Source organism: Narcine bancroftii, chromosome 12 (genome assembly GCF_036971445.1).
Source record: "Narcine bancroftii isolate sNarBan1 chromosome 12, sNarBan1.hap1, whole genome shotgun sequence".
Classification (NCBI taxonomy): domain Eukaryota; kingdom Metazoa; phylum Chordata; class Chondrichthyes; order Torpediniformes; family Narcinidae; genus Narcine; species Narcine bancroftii.
Genome location: NC_091480.1, coordinates 37,318,856 through 37,346,640, shown reverse-complemented (window position 1 = coordinate 37,346,640; position 27,785 = coordinate 37,318,856). Strand labels below are relative to the sequence as shown.

General features: G+C 43.1%; 1 protein-coding gene and 1 pseudogene across 1 annotated transcript; both read right to left on the bottom strand.

Moving 5' to 3' along the window:
* Nucleotides 1-24: 24 nt before the first annotated feature.
* Nucleotides 25-26,756, bottom strand: LOC138747758 (large ribosomal subunit protein uL3-like). The gene is made up of 10 exons (XM_069907311.1): nt 26,650-26,756; nt 26,244-26,436; nt 20,096-20,264; nt 19,346-19,481; nt 10,053-10,239; nt 8,596-8,756; nt 5,850-5,951; nt 4,314-4,409; nt 754-873; nt 25-163 (listed from the first exon to the last, which is right to left on the bottom strand). Exons 1-10 carry the CDS (start codon nt 26,650-26,652, stop codon nt 104-106), a joined length of 1,227 nt encoding a protein of 408 aa, XP_069763412.1. The 5' UTR covers nt 26,653-26,756; the 3' UTR covers nt 25-103.
* LOC138747321 (protein regulator of cytokinesis 1 pseudogene) lies at nt 17,936-18,505 on the bottom strand (annotated as a pseudogene).
* Nucleotides 26,757-27,785: the final 1,029 nt, after the last annotated feature.

The window sequence follows — 27,785 nt, the reverse complement described above, 5'->3', positions numbered from 1 at the left end:
ATAAAGATGAGATAACAAACCAAAGTCACTGGATATTGTGTGATTCTTTATTATTATCTTTTAATACCAATCGAATGTCAGACATGGTGCTACATAGCAACAGTTATGAAGATTCAGACAGCATTCTGGTCTTCGCTTGGACCAGCTCTTTCTTGAGTGGGCCCTGAATGATGGAAACAGTGAGAGCATTTATAACTGTTTCTGATCGTTTACATACACAAAAAAAATTATCATTACTAAAACACACATAATACGGCTTCAACATTTTTTAAAAATTACAACCCATTACATGTTCCTGCTTAAATAATTCCTGGCTTGGCTAAGCCTGGTAAACTCAGAACAAGATTACCAAATTAGTCATTAAGTGAATTACAATTATGATTAAAAAATGTCTTCATTTTTTTTTCAAAATTCATCTTGTGCTGCAGTTCCTTGTTGATACTTAGTTTAATTTTACCATTTTCTCTTTCTCACTGTAACATTTCAACCTCTATGGCACCACTGTCCAATCCAAAAGACTTTTACAGCTCATCACATCTACAGCCACATACGTTGCAGCAGTTCCATCTGTTTAATGATGTCATGGCAAATTGTAGGTCTGTTCTAAACGTTGCCCTATTTTTACTTTCAATTATATTAATGGGACTTGGGGTGAGATCTAAAATAAGCTGCCAATTCATCATTATCTATTTTGTACCATCATAGACAATAATGTTAAAATGAACTCATATGGGGCATTATTAGAAGGCCTACCATGAACGCTCTCTTCTCTTCAGGTGTCTGGAAATGGCCAAAGCCAAATTTTGAAGTTGTGTCAATAAATTTCAGCTCAATTTCTTCCAGGTGACACCGTTTTGAGTGCATCAGAAGGGACTGTAAAAACAGAGTAGATTTTAGCATTCAGCAATTTTCAGAATCATTTTGAAAAATAATTGAGCCAAGAGCATATTTGGAACGTGAAATGGCAATCAAATGTCGTAAGCTCCAGTATCTTCCAGCCTGATTCATTCTCACTTGACAAAGATCACTGTGCATTTAACAACTGAGTTATTTCCCCTCTTCTTACATTGATCTGCAAGAAAAGCATATTGCCCCTTCATTGTTTCCATGCCAACCTCAAGCTGAATTAGACTATCTTAGAAATTGATGCATTTTGAGTTTCCAAATAATCTAATATGACAAATGTCAAATGGTATAATCATTCTGTCGGAAATCAAGTACCTGTTGAGTTGTTAAGTTGTTAATGGTTTCTCTACACACACACACACACACACACACACACACACACACACACACACACACACACACACACACACACACACACACACACACACACACACACACACACACACACACACACACGGCATGTTCTTCTTTGGCTTGGCTTCGCGGACGAAGATTTATGGAGTGGTAATGTCCACGTCAGCTGCAGGCTCATTTGTGGCTGACCAGTCCGATGCGGGACAGGCAGACACAGTTGCAGCAGTTGCAAGGGAAAATTGGTTGGTTGGGGTTAGGTGTTGGGTTTTTCCTCCTTTGCCTTTTGTCAGTGAGGTGGGCTCTGCGGTCTTCTTCAAAGGAGGTTGCTGCCCGCCAAACTGTGAGGCGCCAAGATGCACAGTTTGAGGCGTTATCAGCCCACTGGCGGTGGTCAATGTGGCAGGCACCAAGAGATTTCTTTAGGCAGTCCTTGTACCTTTTCTTTGGTGCACCTCTGTCACGGTGGCCAGTGGAGAGCTCGCCATATAACATGATCTTGGGAAGGCGATGGTCCTCCATTCTGGAGACGTGACCCATCCAGCGCAGCTGGATCTTCAGCAGCGTGGACTCGATGCTGTCGACCTCTGCCATCTCGAGTACCTCGACGTTAGGGGTGTGAGCGCTCCAATGGATGTTGAGGATGGAGCAGAGACAACGCTGGTGGAAGCGTTCTAGGAGCCGTAGGTGGTGCCGGTAGAGGACCCATGATTCGGAGTCGAACAGGAGTGTGGATATGACAACGGCTCTGTATACGCTTATCTTGGTGAGGTTTTTCAGTTGGTTGTTTTTCCAGACTCTTTTGTGTAGTCTTCCAAAGGCGCTTTTTGCCTTGGCGAGTCTGTTGTCTATCTCATTGTCGATCCTTGCATCTGATGAAATGGTGCAGCCGAGATAGGTAAACTGGTTGACCGTTTTGAGTTTTGTGTGCACGATGGAGATGTGGGGGGGGCTGGTAGTCATGGTGGGGAGCTGGCTGATGGAGGACCTCAGTTTTCTTCAGGCTGACTTCCAGGCCAAACATTTTGGCAGTTTCCGCAAAACAGCATGTCAAGCGCTGAAGAGCTGGCTCTGAATGGGCAACTAAAGCGGCACCGTCTGCAAAGAGTAGTTCACGGACAAGTTGCTCTTGTGTCTTGGTGTGAGCTTGCAGGCGCCTCAGATTGAAGAGACTGCCATCCGTGTGGTACCGGATGTAAACAGCGTCTTCATTGTTGAGGTTTTTCATGTCTTGTTTCAGCATCATGCTGAAGAAGATTGAAAAGAGGGTTGGTGCGAGAACACAGCCTTGCTTCACGCCATTGTTAATGGAGAAGGGTTCAGAGAGCTCATTGCTGTATCTGACCCGACCTTGTTGGTTTTCGTGCAGTTGGATAACCATGTTGAGGAATTTTGGGGGGCATCCGATGCGCTCTAGTGTTTGCCAAAGCCCTTTCCTACTCATGGTGTCGAAGACTTTGGTGAGGTCAACAAAGGTGATGTAGAGTCCTTTGTTTTGTTCTCTGCACTTTTCTTGGAGCTGTCTGAGGGCAAAGACCATGTCAGTAGTTCCTCTGTTTGCGCGAAAGCCGCACTGTGATTCTGGGAGAACATTTTCAGCGACACTAGGTATTATTCTATTTAGAAGAATCCTAGCGAAGATTTTGCCTGCAATGGAGAGCAGCGTGATTCCCCTGTAGTTTGAGCAGTCTGATATCTCACCTTTGTTTTTGTACAGGGTGATGATGATGGCATCACGAAGGTCCTGAGGCAGCTTTCCTTGGTCCCAGCAGAGCTTGAAAAACTCATGCAGTTTGGCATAGAGAGTTTTGCCACCAGCCTTCCAGACCTCTGGGGGGATTCCATCCATACCTGCTGCTTTGCCACTTTTCAGTTGTTCAATTGCCTTATATGTCTCTTCCCGGGTGAGGACCTCATCCAGCTCTATCCTTAAGGGCTGTTGAGGGAGCTGAAGCAGGGCGGATTCTTGGACTGAGCAGTTGGAAGTGTTCTGACCATCGGTTGAGGATGGAGATCTTGTCGCTGAGGAAGACTTTGCCGTCTGAGCTGCGCAGCGGGCTTTGGACTTGGGGTGAGGGTCCGTACACAGCCTTTAGAGCCTCATAAAAACCCCTGAAGTCGCCAATGTCCGCGCTGAGGTGGGTTCGTTTGGCGAGGCTAGTCCACCACTCATTTTGGATCTCCCGGAGTTTGCGCTGAAGATGGCTGCATGCGAGACGGAAGGCTCGTTATTTCTCTGGCCAGGAAGGCTTTGCAAGGTGAGCCTGGTGGGCAGCTCGCTTCTTTGCCAGCAGCTCCTGGATTTCCTGGTTGTTTTCGTCGAGCCAGTCCTTGTTTTTCCTGGAGGAGAAGCCCAGCACCTCTTCAGTGGATTGCAGTATGGCAGTCTTCAGCTGATCCCAGAGGGTTTCAGGGAACGTCCCTTTAAATTCCCTTTAAATTCCTTTTAATTCCCTTTAAATAGACTATTTTATGCTTAGTTAAGGCCCTCTTTGTAAAATTTGATCTATCATGTGCCACAGATAATCCAGTCATCTGTTCTTTGGTCAAAGCAATAAATGGATCTCAGGAGGCCATCACTAGACTTGAGCTCTTTTCTTTACCTCATTTGGAACTGTAATTTGAGGGCGCAACTGCCTCCATATTACATCCAGCACCCACTCCCCAACCACGTTCTCTCCTGACTGCCAGCCCCGCTTCTCTACCGACTGCACTCCACATCTATTTTTCACACTCTCTGAAAGACATTAGGCCCTCCCCAACTCCATTTCTCTCTTACTTTCTAGGAACCTTGTCCACTGCTTCCCAATCTGGTGCCACAAAGGCCAAAGGACTAATTCCCATGGACACTGCTCCAGGATCAGAACCTGAATCATATGCAGACCAATTCCACACCACTGTTTCCCACTGTCAAGAGTAATATTAGCAATGGACGGTCAATGCATGGAAATCATCTGAAAAATATTCTACAATATTATCTTGCATATTATTATGCAAACATGCCAAACTTAGAAAAAGCAATACACTGAGCTGCCCTGAACACAGTCTAATTGTACCTTTCTTAGTGTAATGACGCGCTTCTTTGTCCCCATTACGCAGCCTTTTATCATAACGTAGTCATTGTTCACATTACCATAGTGTGGGAAACCACCCTGGAACAAGGGAAACAGTACAATCAGCCTTCCGAAACCAACCACAGGACTGCACCAATTACTTCAACCTAAATATTCGAAGCGTGATATTGGTTAATGCATGTGTTTGAAAACCAGAGATAATAAGATCCAAATCGTAACTATCCATTATTTCACATCTGTAGAATACATAATTATTTGGCATAACAAGGCATATAATAATTTTAATAGATTCTTAACAAAATTCTTAAAAAAGATCTCACAATTCTTGCTTAAGTCTTTTAAGAATTAACATTGCAATAAAATGTACTAGTTGAACAATGTTTCTTTGAATTGCTCACTTGTTCCAGGCATTTATTAAATTATCGCTCTCTGTGTTCTCTTTACCATGACATGTTGAATCAGTTGTACAGATTGTTGTTTATAATCCCTCCACTATCACCTGACTACTATCACTCAGACACGTTGCTTTCAACCTTACTATCGATGTGTAAGCCTTATTATTGCCTCACCCCAGGATGTTAAAAGTGCAAACAATATTTATTGCATTTGCCACATTTACTCTGTTTAGCCATATCATTATTACAGCTGTGGCTATCTCAATTCAGGAACCTAATAAACTTTGAATTTCCCATTTCCTCTACTGAATTTATTTCTCAGTTAATCAACTTAGGAAATATTGTACAGTAAAACTCTGAGAATCCACAGACTAAAGTTAAACCCCACCCCCAGTATCCGGCACCAATGAGGATTGTTAGATGCCGGATAAGTGAATTTGCCGGTTGCTTGACATTGCATGTTGCATGATTGACAAACTAACTGCTAGCAGGCACCAAATTTAACATTTTCATATTTATTTTCCACGCTTTTTTGCCGATTGCTTGAGGCTGTCGATTGCTTAAATGCGGGGAATTTACTGTATTTGGAAATCTCAGTGGGTCAACATTTAGCACACCAGGTGATGTTTGCTGCATTCCCTTTCAACTCACACCTTCGAGGACCCTGCACTTCCTTTCACCTCTTTGGGCCATGACTTTGCACACTCTCTTTCAACTTACCAGGGCCCCAGGTCTCATATTTCATTTAAACTTACTCTTACAATATATTACTGGGTTCACTGAAAAAAAATTATGAAAATGTTGCGTAGCATCTAAAAGTGGGATAAAATCCAATCGTTTGAAAATTAGCCTTTCCGGAACCACCCTAGTCCTGCTGAATAATTGAAATTTTACACCATAGCGAGTTACAACAGAGAACCAATAAGAATAAGCACGAAGGGGAACAGACTCGTTAACAGAAAAGTGGGTGTTTCACCACTGTGGAGCCAACTGTTCATTTACAGACTGCTGGGAATGGAAAAAGTCCAAGTAAAAGACAACAGAATGGCCTGTTAGACTGATTCCTTTCGCAATTGTACCAGTATCTGCCATCTTATAAGGGAGATCAATCAAACAGACTCACCATTGGAGTAATGCTCTTATTAGTCAAATCATAATTAGTGGAAGCATTATTTTTCACGACTTTGCCATCTTCCACATAGAAACCTTTTCCAATACGATATATCTAATCATTACAGGGGGAAAAAAAATCACTCAGATAGCTCGTAAAATTAAGTGATACGTTTAAGTTAAGCTAAAGGATCAGTGAAGGTGCAGTCTTCAGGAAAAACAATGAATTAGGATGTATATACCTCATCACACAGATTTAAAAGTTTCCATGACCTTATTCAGGCCAACACTCCTCCTGGATAGCATTCTAAAAATATTCCATGCAGTCATTCATGCCATTTGTCAATTTGTTATGACATCTGTATACATCACATTTTATTTCTTTATATTTACTCCATAAGAAATGTATGTAGAATTTAGAATTTAAATTTATCTCATAATACTTTGGTTAGGCCTTAAAAGAATTGATGTATTATCTCAGATTTTTAAAACTTTAAGCCAAAAGATGTCTGCCAATAATGAATGGCAGATGGAGTTTCACGACAGGAGTAACACTGTCCTGAACTGCTGGCCAACTACAGTATTACAAAAGATTAGTTGGAACAATTTTCCATTAAGGCACCAACAATGAACATTTGTTCTTGCAGCTCGTCCTGTTCAATTCCCAGAGGTGGACATAAGGTGAGGATTCGATATTATTTCACTCTTGTCTGCTCTTATTATTGGAGATCAAACATGATTGTGCACATGGAAGAAGGAGATGGGATAACTATGTACAAAGATGCAAAAATAATTTTAGAATTTATCATTATGGAAAGCCTAACTTTGAACAAGAACATTACAGCACAATACAGGCCCTTCAGCCCACAATGTTGTGGCAATGTTTATGAACTTATTCAACAAACTAAACCTTCCCTACCTCATTAACGTGAGAGGCTGGGAATGAGTCACTGATCTACAGGCTTTTATTCACAATGGACAAGGACCTCATCCTGTGTCGTGACCCAGGCTTTCTGGGGAAAGGTGAGGGTGATGGAGTCTTTATATAAGTTCAAAAGAGGGAGGGCTGCAAGTATAGTTAAAGGGCAGGGAGGAGCCAGGTAATCAGGAAATCAGGAATACAATACAGTTCAGCAGTTCACCACACTCACCCCTTGTTTTATTTTATTTGTCTGGTGGGGTGATGGTTACAGGTTAACAGCCACCTGTCCGGTGGCTTGATCTTCCGTACTGACTAGCAGAGCGCTGGTTGTGGGGTTGCAGCCAGGGCCGCTGTCTCATCCCAGACCTCCAGCGCTGTGTCGACCTTCTGGGGGCATAACGGTTTGGCCGGAATGATTGGGGTGGGGGGGAGTGTGCAGCGGTATGTACTGCATGACTGTGGAAGGAAGGGGAGGTGCTGCCTGGTGGGTGTACTCCTCGGGGGCCCCTGTGTGCGCAATAGAGACCATTTCCTTGCGCCCATCCGGGTAGGCTACATATGCATTTTGGGGGTTTATGTGGAGGAGCTGAATCCTTTCGACCAGGGGGTCAGTTTCATGTCCCCTCACGTGTTTTCATAGCAGGACCGGCCCTGGAGATGTCATCCAAGAGAGTAGGGTGGTCCCCGATGCAGACTTCCTGGGGAAGGAGAAAATTCTTTTGTGAGGGGTCGTGTTAGTGGCAGCACATAGCAGAGATCGAGTGGCGTGGAGTGCCTCTGGAAGGACCTCCTGCCAGGGAGATACAGACTATAAAGCAAGAAGGATGGTCTTCCACATGGTGCCATTCTCTCTCTCTACCTGACCCCCGGGGTTATAACTCGAGGTCCTGCTGGTGGCGATACCCCTGGTCAGCAAGAATTTCTGCAGCTTGTCACCTCATAAATGAGGACCTCTGGTCACTGTGGATATACGATGGGTACCCGATCAGAGTGAACAGGTTGCACAAAGCCCCAATGACAGTGATGGTGGTCATGCCAGGGGAGGGGATGATAAAGGGGAATCGTGAATTCTCATCAATAACTGTGAGGAAGTATGTATTGCGGTTGGTGGAGGGAAGGGGGGCCTTCCATGCTCAGGCGCTCAAAATTTTCCTCAGATTTCTACTGTAAATTAAACCAAAACATTTTCAATTAGTGAAGGAGGTTCAATCTAAAAAGGATTTGAATCCCACAAAATCAGAATTTCCAGAGCATTAATGTTCTGTGGATTTAATAGAATCATAAATGTGTTAAGACACAGAAGGAGGCTCCTCCGGCTTCCAGAAGAACAATGCATTCTGCCTCATTTCCCAATTATTTTTTTCCCCTGTGGACCTGTGTTCCACCAATCAACCACAATCAGACAGAAAATTGGCTTTAATCACCTTAAAGTGTCAACACAGCTTCCATGATGCTGGCCCAGTTCCAAGGCAGGTACTAAGGGAGAGGTTTGGGCGTTACAGCCTTTATGGGGATATCTGGGAGGGAGGAGTCACAGGTTCAGGGGTGGGCCAGCCCATACATACATCTACATACATGGTGGTAGCACCACAATCTGTGAATTATTTTCCTATGTGTGCCTTTGAGGTTTACTTTGGAAGCCCAGATTATCTTTACTCCCATTACCCTTAAGAAGGTGGGTTCCTGATCATTGCTATTCTCTGGAGGGGAAAAAAAATCCTCTTTTGCTTTTATTTTGTCTTTATTTTGATGGACCATCCAGTAATATAATCCTTCATCTCCAAAATCTCTCTTGCACCTATTCAAAAAACCACTCAAGTAAACTTTTGACATTTACCTTTTTATTAATCTCTGTCCGGTGGAAATATCCCTTCTGTCCTGCACGGGCAATAGTGAAGCCAACTCGGGCTGGATGCCAGGCCCCAATGCAAGCAACCTTTCGCAGACCTTTGTGAGTCTTTCTCGGAAGTTTCTTGGTGTGCCACCTGGAGGTAACCCCTGTGAATCAACAAAGAAATGTAACAGATTTGGGGCTATATCTGGTTTGCATGTTAACAGTGGAATATTTTGCCATAAATCTAAAACAAATGCTTTTGTTGTTAGAAGAGTTGGTAACTTTTCACCTACTTGTCTCTAAATTCATTTATTCTAATCCAATCACAATAATCCCACCCATTCACAATTCTGCACACATTTTACTCTTGCCCTTGCCAAAACGCTTTATAGAGCAACGATCTGGACTGGAGTTTGAATCCTGCACTGTCTGTAAGGAGTTTGCATGTTTTCTCCCTGTCTACATGGGGTTTTCCCTAGGGCTCCGGTTTCCTCCCACCCTCCAAAACGTACAAGGTTTTAGATCAATTGGGTGTGATTATGCAGCATGGGCTCGTAGGCTGGAAGGGCCTGTTACCATGCCTTATGTCCAAATTTAAACAAAAATTAAAGAGGTTTTCAGCAAATATCCCAAATGTCTTTTATCCTCCCAAGGCAAATTGAAGGAATAAGGACTTGCTTGCAGTTTCATATGAAAGTTTTGCATTTTTTTATTTTAATTGAGAGATATAGCATGGTAACAGGCCTTTCCTATCCACGAGCCCACACCGCCCAAATATACCAATGTGGCCTGATAAACCTACTAACCCTGGAATGTGGGAGGAAACCAGAGCACTCGGAGAAAGCCCAGATGGTCACAGGGAGAAGGTGGAATTTCCTTTCAGACTACACCGGATTTGAACCCTGGTTGCAGGTACTGTAATGGGTGTGTTACTGCTACGCTAACTGTGCTTCCCTCTGGATTTTTTCTTCGACTATAGGATTTATCATCATTTGAAAGGAATCAATCTTTTTTTAAAGTGGACTGATGCACAATCATGCAATACTAAGAATGCCAGCTTGATCTTTAGCCTGAGAACATACATTTATCCTTGTGTTAGTGCAACTGTACAGTTAGTACAACTAATGACCATTTTTATCTCAAAATTGTCAGAATAAATAATGCCTGAACAATTCTTGGCCCGATCAATATTGCAACAGGTGACCCAGAATACACAGCTATTTTGATTCATACAGGGAGTTTACGGGGGGCGGGGGGGGGTGGGGAAATGTTGTAATTTTTTTGCCAAATTCTGTTCTCTTTGACTGTCAACTAGAAGTTTAGAAATGACAAATATTATATTAGAATTTTTAATTAGTTCAAATAGTTTTAACGCTGTTCTTGAAAAGCTTGAAAAAGATGCTGTAAAATGGGGTCATTAACATTCACATTTTATTGAAAAATTCTGGAGGGTGAACTACCTTTGAATCCTTTTCCTTTGGTGACTCCAATCACATCTATATTTTCATTTTGATGGAATGTGGCATGCACTGAAACTTGCTTTTCCAGTTTCTCTCGTGCCCAGTCTACTTTCTCCGCAATGGTTCCACCATTTAATTGGATTTCCATGACGTGCGCCTTTTTCTGGCACAGAGGCAGCAGCCTCATCTAATTGGGAAAAGCAAGCAGGTAAAGATCACATACAGTAGAAAACAGAAACTGCTGGGAACACTCAGCAGGTCAGGCAGCATCAGTGAGAAGAGAAACACAGTTATTGTCAGCTGAACCATGGCCAGCCACATTGTTCAAATAATTGAGTTCTGTCAACCCTATTGATTAAATGGACATGTAGAATTTCTTTTTTTTTTCAATATTTTTATTGGTTTTATCAAATAAATGTTCCATAGGTACATGACGATAAAATAAAGTATTAACAAATCTTGTTCAGCAGTACAAAAGAAAAACACGACTAAATATCTAATTCAATCCCCTCCCTTCAGAGGCAGCTGGCTAACACTAATACTAACACCAACGACTAATTTTAAAAAAATGAAGGTAAACAGTGGGTTCAAAAACTAGTTAACCTCACAATTTTTTTAAATAATTAAGAAAAGACCCAATAAAGAAACAAAGTTAAGATTCATTTCAGTAGTGGAACATCTAATTCTTTCCAAAGTCATAAAGGCCATAATATCAGACAGTGGCGAGAGGGAGGGACAGTATCCTTCCATCTCAGCAAAATGGCCCTTCTAGTGATAAGGGAGGTGAGGGCAACTACATGGGGTTGTGAAGCAGTCAGAATTAGACCAGATGGTCCACTTATTCCAAAAGGAGCAAGCAAAGGATTAATGTGAAGAACTAAAGACAAGATATGAAATACCCCCTTCCCGAAAACTGGAAAGAGAAGGACATAACCAGAATATATGGTTCCTTCTTCAGTCATACATTTGTCACATTTAGAAGAGAGATTAGATTAGAATTTAGCCAATTGGACTTTGGAATTGTGGGCCTGGTGTACGACCTTAAACTGTAATGATGAGTGTCCAGCACAAAGAGAGAAAGAATGTGCACACTTCAAAATAGAGTCCCATGTAGCTTCAGAAGTTGAAAATCTTTTCCCATAAGTTTTTAAAATTCTGTCTAAGAAATTATCCTTAGAATTTAGAAGTAATTCATAAAGGCCATATTCCACTCCTTTATAATTAGGTTGAACATTATAAATCATCCTTATCACATTAGGTTCCAGATCTTCGGGGAGCATCAAAATGAAAGAATTTAAGAACCTGTAAATAAACCTATCCAAATTAACTGATAATTTTGTTGTTTGACATGTTGTTAAGAATCTGGTTTCAATTTAGGAAACATTTTGGGTACCACAGATTCTTATTAATTAGTCCTAATTTAAGTCATTCTTTTTTTTAACTGATTCAAGTGGTCAGTGGTCAAATTTAGGTATCCAATCTTTTTCAGATATTTTTACTGACCAAAATCATTTTTCTTTTGAACAATTAAATCCACCAAATTTAAAATACTTAGACATTTTTTTCACTATTTACAGGATATGTAGAATTTCTTCACATCTTCAATTTACTGCCTTTCAACGTTCAGAGTGGTGCACCCTAGTCACAAATGACTTGGATAAGAACAACGGATCTGTGATTCTTTACCGGGCCTTTCATAACTGAAGACATCCCAAAGTACTTCAGAGTCAGTTTGGTTACAGTAGAAGAGTCAGATTATATATGCTGGTGGAAAGAGGGTTTAGAGCCACTGTACAGATTTCCCTGGATTTCCATTAAATTCATATTCAGGTCAGAGTAGGTATGAGGGAATGTGCAGTCTATACAGCCAGATTGTAATGAATTTAAATGGTCTAAGTTTATGGGGTCCTTTTATCAATTATTTTTATAATTTATAAAATTACTTGGATCTTGCTTTGTGAGTTTGTGGTTTCTTTTAATGGTAGTGAAATTATATGTACTTACCAGATAACTTCAGAATGGAAGAGGGAGAATTTTTTACTTTTTAAAAATGTTTTCCAATTAGCCAAATGTTGAAATTGTTCAAGTGTCTTACCTCTTTTTTTCTGTTTGACTGTTCTGACATTGAGTTTATACTTTCCTTACATAACTTTTTCTTCCTGTACATGCCTTTTAATATATTACCTTTGATTAAAAGCTTCTATCTATGAACTATTTCTGTAAAATCCAATGAAAATATTGAAAAAAGACAAAAGGATCTCCAGAGAGAGCAAGTCGTGTTTTCGTTCTCAAAATAATCTATCTACTTGGAAACTGCAATTTGAATGCAGCCAACGGTCAAGCTGAAAACACTTCCTTGTGGCTACTGGAATCACAGCGGGCACGATGAAATAAAGACACAAGGTCTTTTTAGAGAGAATCCAATGGATTTACTCTTCCTCACCCGTGCAACCATTTAAAAGCCTAAATCACATGCTTGACCCAGCCTGACGTCATCACACACTGATGTCACATGGCCAGTTCGATGCCATCTGGGAGTTGTAGTGCCATCATAGCACCGCTATACGCCTCCCCCCACCCCCCACCAGAACCGGCAGAAAGGTTGGTCTTTTAGGAGGTCGACCTCTGTGACAGACTGTTGGCTGCTGTAGTGGAGAAGACTTGTCCACATGAGCTGGTTTAAGCCTCTCAATAGTGAAAAACTGTGGCTTTCCTCCAATGTCCAAAATACAGGTCGACCTAGTTTGTCTGAGTATCCTATTACGTCCTTCATAGGGTGCCTATAAAGGTTGACCAAGTGTTCCTCTTTGGACTAAGACCTATTCGTAGTTTTTGAAGTCTTCAGGCAGAGAAGAAGAGTGTGTGACGATGGTGGTATAGGGGTCAATTTTCCTACAGACTCCCTCAGCCTGCTCAACAGTTCCTTAGGATCATCGCTGTAGTTGGAATGGTAGGGGACGAACTCCCTGGGAACTACCAATGGTGCATTGTACACGAGCTCCACAGATGAAGCTTGGAGGTCCTCCTTTGGAGTTGTTCTAATGCCCAGTAATACCCAGGGCAGCTCATCAGCCCAGTTCGGGCCCTCCAACTGCGCCATCAAGGCTGACTTAAGATGTTGATGAAATCTTTCCACCATTCCATTGGCCTGGGGATGATAGGAATTTGTATGATAAATTATTGCACTGTGCAATCAAGACAAGGCTGTCCACATCGAGGAAGTAAATTTTGGTCCTCTATCCAAAGTTACATGCACTGATAAACCTAAACAAGACACCCAAGAACAGAGGAAAGTGCAAGCACAAGTGTCTGTAGTAGCATCTACCATAGGCACAGCCTCAGACCACCATGTAAACCTGTCTTTTACTGTATAAAGATAATAGTATCCTCTTGAAACAGGAAGCAGACCAACGATGTCCATGAGGACGTGAGCAAAATGCCGAGTAACTGCTGGGAAGGACTGCAGTGGTGCCTTAGTGCCGCTGAACGTTTGCTTTCTGACAGGCAATGCCGGACCTCGCCATTTGTGTAACATCTTTTTTAAGACCATGCCACGTGAACCTGTCAAAAACCAAATGAATGATCGATCTAATCGATGGATGTGAGAGAGATCATCCACAGAGTCAAATACTCAACGTTTCCATGATGCCAGAACCACTGGGTGTGGGTGCCCCGTTGATATATCACAGACGAGTAGTTTGCCATTAACTCCAAACTGGACATCTTTCAATTACAAGTTCATGATTGCAGTTGTGTTCTTGGGCCAGGGCCAAAGCTGTGAGGTCAATACATTGATCTACAGATGAAACCTCGAGTGGAGCAGAACAGGACAGTGCATCAGCTACTACATTGTCTTTTCCAGAAATGTGTAGTATTTTTGTGGAGAATCCTGAAATGAATGATAATTGCCATTGTTGTCACGCTGACCAGGGCTCTGCAAACTTGGAAAATGCAAATGTTAAGGGCATGTGGTCGGCGTACATAGGTAAATCTCTGCCCTCTAAAAAATAACAGAAGTGTCAAATAGACAAGTAAATGGCCAAAAGCTCCTTATCAAAAGCTCTGTATTTCTCCTCCGCTTCATCTTTTTCACCTCACAAGGTCACAACCCCAGATCTATGTAAGTTTCATACATAATGAAACTATTACTGATATGTGAAATTAATGAATGTAGAATACAATTATGCATATTATAGGTAGGTAATGAAATATTTCACGTGATGTAAGAGAAATAAACATGTATTTACACAAATAATTTGTGGAAAACTGAAAGTCAAGGATGAATCAAGGATCATTGCCCCAAGTCAAAAGATTATAATATATTCTTGTCACACACTGATACTGTCTGTTGTGGCATAAACAAACATAAATTGCTTTATGAACTTCTGGTACAACACAGCCACCTCATAAAACACCTGCATAGAATTTATGATTGTCTAGTAGTAGGCTACTGTACTGTGCATTATCATTTTTATGGAGCACTCGTCTATAAAACTGGTTATAACTCAAAAATGAAGAATTTCTGGGGAAAATGCCATAGAAGAAAAATGTCTTAGAATTGTCTAAACTATCGGAAAAACACTTTTTAATTGTTGGAAAATTTGTTGTGTAAAACTGCAAATTCACCTCTGTCTATGCCCTGACTTGATCATGGGGCAGCTACACCTTTGTAAATATATAATATAGCCTAATATTCCATATTTGGGACAAAGACACTTGTCTATATTTGGGTTTGTAGAAATGTTGAGAGTGGTTGGGAAGAATAGCTCTGAAGGTATTTTATTTTCTCCTTGGCTTTCAAAATGATAATAAGTTAGTAATAGAAGGTGTAAGTGCAATAAAAATAATATAATGATGGAAGAGTGGAGGGAACATCAAATTATTGTTAAGGTACTTGTGAATTTTGTGCTGTTTGCAAGCCAAAGCACTTCGGCACCCGTTGCCTACTTTGCTTGCTCTCCTACCATTCCCCCACCTTTGGTACTGCAGGCATAGTTATTTTTTCATTTTATGTTTTATGCATGTATAATGTGAAAAATTTTGTACCAAAATTTGATCTCAAAGCAGGGGGGGGGGGGGTCACAATATACACGAGGTTATTATTTTAACAATTTTTTTTGCCAGGTTTAACCATCAGTAAGATTATCAGCAGCTGCCGACATTGACGGCAGCGCGATGGGCGGGCGAAGGGGGAGAGAGACGGGAACGCGACTCAGGCAGGTGGGGAGGGAGAAAGATGGCAGCGCAACTCAGGCGAGCAAGAGGGAAGAGAGGCAACAGCGCAAATCGAGTGGACGAGGGGGAGAGAGATGGCAGCGCGAATTGGGCAGACGAGGGGGTGAGATTTTGGGCCAATAAAAAGGGGGGTCGTATTATACATGGGGGATGGGGGTTGCATTGTACTCAAAATGCATTATACATGCATATTTATGGTAAATAACACATGTTTTTTATTATGTTTTGCTTTTAAATCCAAAATAATAATTATGTACTTTAAAACTGTATCTTCCTTGTGTTTGATAAAATAAAAATGTATAATTAATTTAAAATTATTTGGTATGTGTCATTGTGCCTTTTTTATGTGCTCGCTCCCCCTAACTTTAGAACCAGGCTATGCCCCTGTAACGCGGCTGAATGCACTCAGAGACAAGGGAGGAGTACAAACAGGCTTTTAATAGCTTACAATCAAGGGCCAGTAGACACATGGTCCTCAGGTGAATCTGAGGTAAGGCGAGAAAACCAGGGTTTATGTTGGGGTAGGTAAGGGTGAAGCCAACCATCTGAACAATACATAGACAGTGAATTCCAGTTCACTGCAGCCCCTGGCCATTTCCAAATTATGTTTGATGAGTTCCAGAGAATCTTCTTCTCTTAAAAAGATTCCTGGCAGAGTCATGAATTAAATGTAAGTTGATGCTGCTGTTAAATATGTTACTAGATTCCTGGAGGAAAGCACTTGCGATTAAAATTATAGCATGTTAAATATAAAATTATATCGAAGCATAAGTCCAGCAAAGCCTACTACAATTAATACATTTTTATCTACACAGGCAGCAGGCAGATTTAGCAATGATCCTACTTTCGGAATGTCTTTTTTCCATTGGCAGCTTTGTAAAAGTATGTGTATGTTATCTATTTTCCCTTTGAAAATAAGGCATCCTCTACATTGGAGAGACCAGCCACAGACTGGGAGATCCCTTCAGTCAGCACCTCCGCTCCATTCGCAACCCCAATGACCTCCCATTGGCCAACCATTTCAATTCTGAGTCACACTCTCACACTCACGTGTCTGTCCATGGCCAACCAGACTGTCCCACCCAGACCCCCCACAGATTGGAGCAACACCACCTTAACCTCCGTCTGGGACTCTCCAGCCAGATGGCCTTAACAGTGACTTTACTGTCTTCCACTAAACCTGCTCACCTTTTCTTTTCCCTGTCCCTTTTCCTGTCTTTGCAGTTCTCCTACCCACCCAGTATACCCCTCCCCCTTATTGCTGCTGTCCCCACCCTCTTTTCTCCACCTATCCTCTCCTGCATTTGCCACCCCCCTTCTCCCCTCCTACCCTTTTCTTGCTGGCATTTTCTCACACTGTGATGAAGGGTTCATGCTCAAAATATGGGTCTGCATAAAGGACATGGCTTGTCCTGCTGAGCTTCTCCAGCACTTTGTGCTTTTTACTTCAACCACATGGTGTCTGCAGAATTTTGTGTTTTACCTCACTCGAGAGAAGCTGTAAGCATCTTTATTCATGCCAAGATGGCGCAAAATTGAACCCTCTCATACAATGTAAGTCCGTGTATATAATGTCATGTGCCCATTCGTGTTCCCATAACACTCTTCCCCCTTAAAAAATATTTTGTGCTTACTGGTGAATAAGTACAAAGTTAAATTTAACTATGTTAATACTACAGAGAATTTAAGCTATTTGTGGTAAATATAGATCCCATGCTACCTAACTTTAAATGTATTAACTGGAAACATACAGTCTTTAAGTCACAGCCCATAGTCTTTGAGATGTACCAAATAAAGTATTTAAGTCACTGCACATAGTCTTTTAAATGTACTGGAGGGTGTCTTTCTCTCTTGGATCTTCTCGGGGATGAAGAACATTGAACCAGAGTATGACTTTTCAACTTTTCTGGAGATTTGTTGAGGAGGTTTAATTGTCAAAAAATCATCCTCCTCACCTCTATCCTCTATCGATCCTTCTTGTCTCTGTGGCAAATTGCGAATGGTTATTTCCATCTTGTGTTCTTGAAGCTCTCCTTCCTCCACTGAGTCTCACTTAGATTCCCAGTCATCCAAGTTTTTCAAACATTTCCCATCAACCTTTTCCTCCTGTTCTCGCCGTTTCTGCCTTTCTAATTCTTTACGTGGCCGAAAGAACCAAAGACTTGCTGATCCAAACCAAGGCTATTATTAACTAAAAGACTGGAGCATATCACAAGTAGGTTGACCAGTCCAGAATGACCTGGTCTGGCTAGGAGCAACCCTTTAAGACCTGCCAGTAGATGTGGCTACACTCTCAGCCAATCACAGTCATCCTACAGTACCATCTCTACATATGTACATAGACACATTGGTGATAGAATCTGTACTGTCACAGTTCCTCTCGCTGCTGTTTCCTTCGCTCATGGTCCCTCTTTTTCTTTATCTTTTTCCTTCCCTCTCATGTGATTTTTCCCATTCCTTTGAAGATTTTAAAGTTCATCTCATCTGCCTTAAGTGTCCTGAAGACATTAAAATCTTTAAGTTTCTTCATAATAGTCTTCGTTTCCCATGATTCATTTCTGAAGACTTCAGCTGAATGGCTTTGATGTCTTCATTTTTGATCAGAAATCTTCAAGCAGTCCCACAAGTTACTTATTTGATTTTTCAGCTCAGAATACTGTTTCATTCTGAACCCTCTTCATCTCAAGCTATTGAAGTAATGTTTTCAGACCAAAAATATTCTCATTGGATAGACAGAATGCATCCTCATCCTCAAGCACAATATCTCTCTCAAACCTAGCATCTGGCAGTTGATCGAGTTCATCCATGAACAAAATGAGTTTTTTCTTTGTTTCTCTAAACTCAGCCTCTAGCTGTTCAACACTGGGGACAGCACCATAATCAATGGAGTAGCCTGTTGCACACAATATATCACAAAGTTCTTCATCTTCCTCCTTAAGGCACTTTAATTTTGAAATCCTTTATTTCTTCTCCCTCAAAAGGACCTCCAAACATTTCCCCAAATCTTTTTCCATCTGCTGCATTATGCAATCTTCTTCTGGCAGACATGCATCTGAACCAAGTTCCTGGCACACTGTATGGAGCTCTTTCTAGCACAAAGCAATGCTGTTTTTCAGCCACTGCCTTAAATTTTCTTCCTCTCCAATCATCATATCCAAAAGACCTTTAAAATCTGAAGATGGGAAAGTGCTGCATTGAGACGGGTGACTAACTCGCATCACTTTTCCATACCATCCTCCAGGCTGGCAGTGTCCTGTGGCAGTGGTCCCGGTCCCGGTTGCCAGGCCCCTCAGTGGGCATCCTGCTCCCGGCTGTTCAGCCCCTTGCTGAGTGTCTGGCCACCGGCTATCCTGTCGGTCCTGCTCCCGGCTGTTCAGCCCCTCTCTCAGTGACTGGCCCCTGGCTGTCTCAGCCCCTTGCTGGGCGTCTGGCTCCCTTTATCTCTCACTTTCTATCTTTTCTCACTTTTTTTGTGGCACAGATTTTAATTTTAAAAATGCATCGGCTTCTTTAAAGCCTGTACGGAGCCATTGACATGAGGACCAGGCGGTTGGACACTGCGGATCGGCGCCGTGTATCCACTCGCTGCTCTCCACAGGTCCGCACCACGGCCGATACAACAGCTCCAGCAGAGCCACCATTTTTTTTTAATTCTGAGGACAGTCAGGAGAATTCAAACCAGTGTGCTAACCAAAATCTTATTACTCAATCAATATCACTGAAGCCAGTTTGACCAATTTAGTGAAATACGAATGACACAGATTCTGGGTGCCAGGACTGCTGTCTTACACCACATTTTACAGCTTCACCTCAGTGGTTACAACACAATAATATAGTTTTCAAGTCCAAGTGAAAACTGACATCCCAAGAATTAACAACAGCCTAGTTACTAGTTCAAAAGATACTGATCCTCTACCTAAAGTAAGTCTCACTGCAGCATTGCATTTGGAACTGTATGAATAGTAAATTTACAGTACCTCATTGTAAATGATGACTAAAATTGAATGTCTAAAATAGTGAATGATAAATATGAATGACGGAGACAAAAATGCTTTCACCTGAGTATGAACAATGACTCTGATGATCTTGCAATACTTCTTCATGGATTCAAAATCTTTCTGCAGCTGTTTTGTTCCAACTTCATCCTGCCATTTTTTGCTGTATTTGGTAAAGGCCTTCTTCTTGCTCTTGCACCTAATTGAACATGGAGATAAGTCACACAGCATGTGGCCTTTTGAACAAATATTAATTATTCAATTCAAAGACGTAAAAAAAATGGCCCATCAATTTGTAGGAAGAAATTGCGAAGAGAAAGAAGTGGACATGGTTTTTCCCACCTTTGCACCTACTCTATCTTCCAACTTACATGCATTTTTAGATAAAGTCCACCTTATTGGCCTTTTTGTAGCTTTTACCCATAACTACCAGACACTTTGGAGAGTTGAACAAAGAACTTACAACTGTTTGATAACTCAGTTAACACAGAGAGGAAGCCAGACCCAGGTCGTTCATGCAGAAAATATTCTTGATGCCTTTTATTCATAGGTTACTATGGTGACAAAACTAAATATATAATCAACATTTTAAATGAAAATTTGGTGCAGGCATAAGAGAGCAAATGAATGCCCTCAGAGCCTTCAGCCTTCTCTTGGCCTCCAAGGATCATCTGCCAACATATTGAGTCCTATGTGAGATGGGGACTTAAATAAACCTGGAATTTGAATGACACAGTTTAACCTCCCACCAGACCATATATACCAGTAATTGATACAGGCAAATTTTACCAAAGAGAGAAAGGTATTTGTTACCAGTTCTTGTAGAAACGGCGCTTGCATTCATCACTTATGTGTTCTGCAAAGATTGTCTTAAATGTCCGCAATCCCCTGGGAGTGTCCACATATCCAACAATTCCAATGACTACCAATGGAGGGGTGTCAATTATCGTAACAGCCTCCACTATTTCTCGTTTTGAAATCTCTGTAATATTAAAACATCCAGTTCGAATGTGGAAAGTTGGGTGGGATGGTGTGCTCTCAAATGTATTGGAAGTCATGCTCTGTCACTATTCCAAGATCAGAGATGCATTGCAGATGATGGAACCAAAATACAATTCATTGCAAACAAAGCAGCAGGAACTATATTATAACTAATTATTATAAGTAAAAATGCAATTTAACAGACAGTACAAAAGCCGTGAGAAAGCGAGGCAATCATAAGGTAATAGTCATTAACAATCTAATAGATATTAGTGCATGTATGTCTGTTTGTCTGTTCTCCATACAAATCAATGTGGAGCACTCTGGAAATGTCCAAGGAGGTTCAGTGGGGGTAACATTTGAAGCTGAATGTCATGACCACATTGAATTTAACCTTTAAGGGCATATGAAGTTCAAAATTTCAGTTACAAGGCTGTGCATCAATGTACATTCAGAATAAAAACAAGTGGACAAACCATGTTCATATGGGCCCCAAAAAAGTGAAGCAACATTGGTAGAAGCTCTTCACGAGCCCGTAGAGTTAGACAAAGGAAAAGAAAACAGGTAGCGAGGAGCATCAGTCTCGCCTCCCTGTTGATGCTTCCAGACAAGCAAGGAGCAAGCAGCAGGAAAATGTTTTAACCATGTAGTCAACAACTGAATGTTATCCTGCTGGTAAAGAAATAAAAATAAAGGGCCTCCAATTCATTAATATCTCTCATTTTGCACTTTATTTTTCGAGAAATATATAATGACAATGCATAATTGATATGGGCTCATATTCTGAATTGCATTATATAAAAGCTGTATAATTAATTAATATCTAAGAAATATATACATGTAATATTTCTATCAAATTAATAAAAATATTTTAAAAAGAAAAGAAAGCATCTCTCGCAACTTCTCTGCACCTCAATGTGATTTATAGCTCCTGATGTACATCTATACTGTAACTTGCTGTTATTTCATGGAGTGTGACAGTGCACTTCACTGATGGCAGGAAAACCAGCTCTGGGTGCTACGGTTACGGCAGCAGAGCAGCCGCGTCAAGATGGCACTGCTGGGGTCATCTTTTTCGCTGGCTAGGTCGGGTCCACGTGCGTGCGGGGTAACGTCATGATGTCATTTCCAGCGTAAGGGCAGGACTTACCTGTGGCCTTATAAGGTGCAACACAGGGAGTTTCAATAAATAACCAGAGTGCAAACGTGCCCATTGGCTACTGGTCTCGTCCTGCCTGACTCCGTTTAGCTACCGCTACATCGGTGACCCCGACGGTCCAATCGCCTCTGGACTGCAGCAGTCAGTGCTGTCGCCCTCAAACTCCTGACTCTCTGGACGCTTCGCCCACGCACTTGGTTCGGACACAGTTCCAGATTAAGCAGTTTACCTCCGACACCACCAAGTACAAACATGTCATCAGCTCCCTGGACCAAGGAACCGCAGCCAAAATGGACTTCCTCATATAGAACCCAACGGAGGGCAAATACTCCACGATGAAGGTGCTACTCATCAGCAACTATGGGCTCTCCAGAGAGCAGCCAGGACTTGATCACCCAGACGGCCTGGGGACAGAACCCCATCTGCTCTCATGGACAAAATGTTCACGCTGGCAGAGGGCCACAAGCCCTGCCTCATGTTTGAACAGACATTCCTAGAACAGATGCCCGAGGACATCCAGCTGCTGCTAACGGATGTGGATTTCAGCAGCCCGCACAGGGTCGCAACGAAGGCAGACATCCTCTGGCGCACCAAGAGAGAGACCGAAGCCATCATGAATCAGCTGACATGCCCCCAGACAGAGCAGCAGCCCAAAACCCAAACAAGCAAGGATCCACCATGCCCTTGTAAGCCAGCAGAGGGAGCACAGGTGCGGTGATGTTTCTACCACTGGTGCTAGGGAGCATAAATAAGTAAATGCAAGTAGCCCTGCATGTTTCTGGGAAATGTGCAGGCCAGCCACTGCTAATGGCTTTGGTGGCTGGCCACACAAACAGCCTGCTACAAGTAATGGACAAGAACACGGGCCACTGGTTCCTCTTCGATACAGGGGCCGAGCTCACCGTCATTCCTCTGACGCCACCAGAGACCCGAACACGACCATGTGGGCCAACCCTGCGGATGGCCAACAAAACCATCATAAAGACTTTTGGCACACAGCGAGTGCTGGTACACCTCGGCGGTGAGACCTTCCGCTGGGATTTAACACTGGCCACGGTGGAGAAGTCACTCCTCGGTGCAGACTTCCTCCAATCCCACAGCCTGTTCGTAGACCTCAAGGCCAAGTGCTTGGTGCACGCCCAGACGTTACAGATGATCCAACTCACTGCCACCAGCACACGGAACCAGCAAATGGCCACCGTCACCACTCCCAACGACACCGCATTTTGGCCGAATATCCCTCCATTCTCAGGCCCCAGTTCATGTCCACGATGCCGAGTCACGGTGTGCAGCACCACATCATGACACAGCAGCATCCCCCCCCCCCACCCTACACGAGGGCCAGATAGATGCCTTCCCCCAGACAAGCTGTAGCTGGCCAAGGAGGAGTTCAGATGTATGGAGAAGCTGGGGATCATTCATAGGTCTGACAGCCCATGGGCCTCCCCTCTGCACATGGTACCCAAGGCCAAAGGGGACTGGCTGCCTTGTTGGGACTACCAGCACCTCAACGATTCAACTACCCCAGACCACTTCCCAGTCCACCACTTACAGGATTTTACAGCCAACCTACATGGCGTGACCGTTTTCTCCAAAATTGACTTTGTACAAGGCTACCACCAAATCCCCGTCCACCCAGACAACATCGGAAAGACAGCATCATCACACCTTTCAGACTGTTTGAGTTCCTACACATGCCTTTGGACATAAACACAGCACAGACCTTCCAGCACCTCATGAATGCAGTGGACAGAGACCTGGACCTTGTTTTCATCTACCCGGATGACATCTTCATCGCCAGCAGGAAACACCAGGAACACACTACCCACCTATGCAAACTCTACTCCTGCTTGACTGACTCTGGCCTCACAGTCAACCCAGCAAGTGCCATTTCGGCAAAGAGAAGATCGATTTTCTAGGCCACAGGATCACCAAGGATGGAGCCAGAGAACATGGAGGCCATTCGGCAGTTCTCAAGGCCTAACATGGTCAAGGGCCTTCAGGAATTCATCAGCATGGTCCATTTTTACAACCGCTTTATACCCACTGCAGCATGAACCATGCACCCCCTCTTTGGCATGATGATCTCCAAACAGAAGGACTTGGCCTGGAGCGAGGAGGCAGCCACAGCTTTCAAAAGGACCAAGGAGGCCCTAGTCCACACCACATTGCTGGTCCACCCTAGAACGGACGTCCCCACCTCCCTGACAGTCGATGCATCGGCCAGAGCGATAGGGGCAAACTCGAACAGCTGGTCAACGGACATTGGAAGCCATTGGCCTTCTTCAGCCACCATTTGCGGCCCCCCCTAGTTAAAATACAGTGTTTTTGACCTGGATCCCTCTACCTTGTGGTCAGGTACTTCCATTATTTCCTTGAGGGCAGGCTTTTCACCATGTTTACCGACCACAAACCTCTCACCTACTCCTTTTCAAAGGTTTCCAACCCCTGGTCGGCACCCCAACAACACCACTTGGCATACATCTCAGAATTTACCACCAACATTCAACACCTTTCCAGGAAGGAGAATGTCATTGCTGACGCCCTCTCAAGGCAGGCCATCCAGTCGTTGGCACCAGGTCTAAACTATTCCAAGCTTGCATGGGCGCAAAAGACGACACGGAGACCCAGGCTTTTTGCACAGCCATTACCAACCTCCACTTCGAAGATAGCTGTCGCACCCGTCCATCTAAACCACAGCACGCATGGTCGCTGCACAGTTTGTATGGCATGCCCTACGCAAACAGGTTACTGAGTTGGCCTGCACTTGCACACATTGCCAGGCTTCCAAAGGCCACAGACACACAAAACCACTTAGCCGATGATTTGACCACATCCACGTCGATATTGTCGGTCCTCTGCCTGTTTCACAAGAATCCCAGTATCTCCTCACAATGGTTGACCACGCCACCAGATGGCCTGAGGCCATCCCCCTCAAAGACACGTCCACAGATTCCTGTGCCAGGGCAGTGCTCACGCACTGGATATCCCAGTTCAGGACACCAGTCCATATCACTACGGACAGAGGGGCACAATTTACCTCCGCCTTGTGGAGACAGTTTGCCTCCCTCCTCAGCACAAAACTCCACCACACCACCGCCTACCACCCACAGACCTTAAATCAGTGATCATGGCCTGCCTGATAGGACCCAACTGGATGGATGAGCTCTCCTGGGTGCTCCTTGACATCCGGACAGCACCCAAGGAGGACCTCCAGGCCTCCTCGGCTGAGTTGGTATACGGACCCCCCTTAACCTTTGCCATAGAATTCCTTCCCGCCACCAAGGGCACAGACACAGAAGGAGGGGCAGCACTGCAAAACTGAGGGACAGATTGGGCTCCCTCGCACCACGGACACCAGGCCACCTCGATGCCCGCAGACTTAAAGACAACTGACCATATGTTAGTTCACCAAGGTGCGCCCTGATTCCCCCCCCCCCCCCACCCCCCAGCAACCCTACAAAGGTCCCTACGAGGTGGTTAGCAGCAGTGGCAGCACATTCACATTAGACATTGGGGGCAGGGAGGAACTGTTCACATCCTACTGCCTGAAGCCTGCACATCTTGATCTCACTCAGCCAGTTGCCCTACAGCCAGCCAAGCATAGGGACAGGCCCCCAAAGGCAAAACCAATACAAGACTAAGGGGCACAGGACACTATCACTGGTTATGGGGGGGTGGGGGGTAATGCGGGTTGTGTGGCAGAGCACATCAATGATGGCAGGCAAACCGGCTCTGTGCGTTACGGCCGTGGCAGCAGAGCAGCCGCGTCAAGATGGCACCATCGTGGTCATCTTTTCTGCCGGCTGGGTCGGGTCCACATGCACTCGGGGTAACGTCATGACGTCGTTTCCAGTGTGAGGGTAGGACCTACCCGTGGCCTTATAGGCACAGGGCGGGCAGTTTCAATAAACAAACAGAGTGCAAACGAGCCCACTGGTTACTGGTTTTGCCCTTCGTGACCCCATTTAGCTACAGGAGCCCATTTTTGTGAGAAAGATCCAGCAAAGTGAAAGGAGATCATTTGTTTCTTGGTTGAGAGATAAATATTGCTTGGCAATCTTGGAGAGCTTTAGTGTCTTCAAAAGGATCTTGAAGGAGCAAACAGTGTTTGGTTTTAATGTCTCCTCTGAAAGTGTGTACCTCTTACAGCATGGTCCACTCCCAGTGCAAATAAAAATACTGCAGATGCAGGAAATCTAAAATAAAAACCAAAGATTCAGCAGGTCAAACCACGTCTGTAGGAAGAGAAACAAAATTAACTTTCAGGTCAAAGACCCTTTCTCAGAACATTCGGTGAAGGGTTTCAACCTGAAATGTTCGCTCTGTTTCTTCTCCCATAAATGCAGCCAGAACAATTGCACATTTCCAACCTTTTCTGTTTTTATTTTAGTCCACTGATGCAGAGCATCAGCCAAACTTTGCGCTCACATCTCTGGAGTAGGACATAAGCCCAATATGTTCATTCTTGGATCTTGGAAAAGAAGTCTCACCTCTGAATTAGTGAGGCGTGGATTCACACCCAACTCCTGTGATGAAAACAGAACTATCAAGTCTAGTCTATGCACTTCAGCTCTGAGGGACTGCTAAAATATCAGAGAGGCCATCTTTCTGGTGAAATAGAAAGGGTCTTGAGCAGTCTAAGGATTTATGGACTCTGCATTGCATAGATAAGGCATTTCATCATCCCTGTGGATAAGACTTTTCACGGACAAGGTATTGCACATCAAGGGCATTTACACAGGTAGAAAATTTCATGGCCTTGACAACACACAAGCAAATTGTTACAAGCACCGAGCAGTAAAACAAGTCAAACCTTACTCTGGCCAGGCCTGTGCACTTCCCGCAGAATGTGAGTCATACCAGCTTTATATCCCATAAAAGCCGTTAAATGTACTGGCTTGCTTGGATCATCCTTGGGCCAGCTTTTCACTTTCCCTCTGTGCCTGGAACTTCTCTTTCGTGGAAGGAATCCCGTGTGCCCATGTCTGGGGGCTGAAAATTTGCGATGTGACTGGAGACAGACAACCAATTAATTAAAAATGTCCATCATCCAAAACATCCACAGCACCAAGAGAAACTCTCGATCCTCTGGGAAAAGTTTCATTCACGTTTGCAGTAAAAGTAGGAACCACATAAACTACACATTCATGCCTACTTTTACAGTTAGTCCAAGAAACTCCCACTTTTAAACACACATTTTAAAGTCAAGAGAAAGGATACAAACCATAATGCGGACGATACAACAGCGGACTGCTGAAAGGGTTTTTAAGTGCTGAAATAAGCTAATACTTAAGATGTTATTTAATATACAATCACAAATTTAGCTCCTGGCTCTATTTGCCATGTATTGATTTCAGGAGCAGAGTGGCAGCCCAAGTTTGACATCACAGCAGCTGCAAGCCCTGAAGCACCAGGTGCCACTGTCACTGTTCCCTGCATGACAAATAGCTATTGGCAGCTTTGGAAGACTATTATTTGAGCCATTCTCCTTCACAGGATATATTACTCCTGAAAATAAAGTAAGTATTAATAGTATTAATCAAATGGTATGTTTAGCATGTTACTAAAGATAACATGGGTTCATATTCATGGAATTACATAAAACTACATATTGTCGTCTTTATTTACAACAGGGTCCACATGCAACATCTAGTATTAGAATGAAAAATGTGCTTCATAAGTTCTTAATATCAAACAAAACTAATTATTTGTGAGACAAGAGGAGTTCGAACAAACACACTTAGTTTCCTCGTCAGCTATTTATGGAACCCTCCACAATCCATGGCGCAACTCTTAAAGACTTGATGGCTTAAAATAATAATTATTGTTCACAACCAATATTATATAGAGTCCATTGTTTCCATCTTTCCTACAAAAAACATAAACTAATTTAATGCCTACAAGTTTTAGAAATGTAATTGAGTCACAGGCTTTTGAATTCTGTTTCGTTGCTGATGTTGAACTCACAAGTTCCACAGATGTTTTTGAAGTACCATCTGACCAGATTCGGTACCTCATCTTCATTAATAGGCTTGTGTTGAATTGAGCAGCAGCAGGACATTCCCCCCCCCCCCCACCCCCCCATCCCCAGAACTCTTTCTCATCCTGCTCAGGCTCCTGGATGTTATATCGTAACTGCCAAGATTTCTAACTTAATAAGTCTAACCGGTCCTACATTAGATGTGGGTATTTTGTACTTCATTTTCTGCACTTACTATGCTCTCCTTTTTTAAAGCTACTTTTACTGGTGCAACTTTATCCAAAGTTAAATTCCATGCCTTAGATTTGTCATGATCAGTTGTGAGTTTCGCTGACTCATTCTGCAATACTATCATGTTCTTAATGGCCTTGATGTCTTGT

Coding starts and splice junctions, on each gene's coding strand:
- LOC138747758 (XM_069907311.1), bottom strand. Junction 8,757..10,052: donor CAAAGGAAAAGGATTCAAAG/GTAGTTCACCCT, acceptor GTTGATTCACAG/GGGTTACCTCCAGGTGGCAC. Junction 5,952..8,595: donor GGACAGAGATTAATAAAAAG/GTAAATGTCAAA, acceptor TGTAATGATTAG/ATATATCGTATTGGAAAAGG.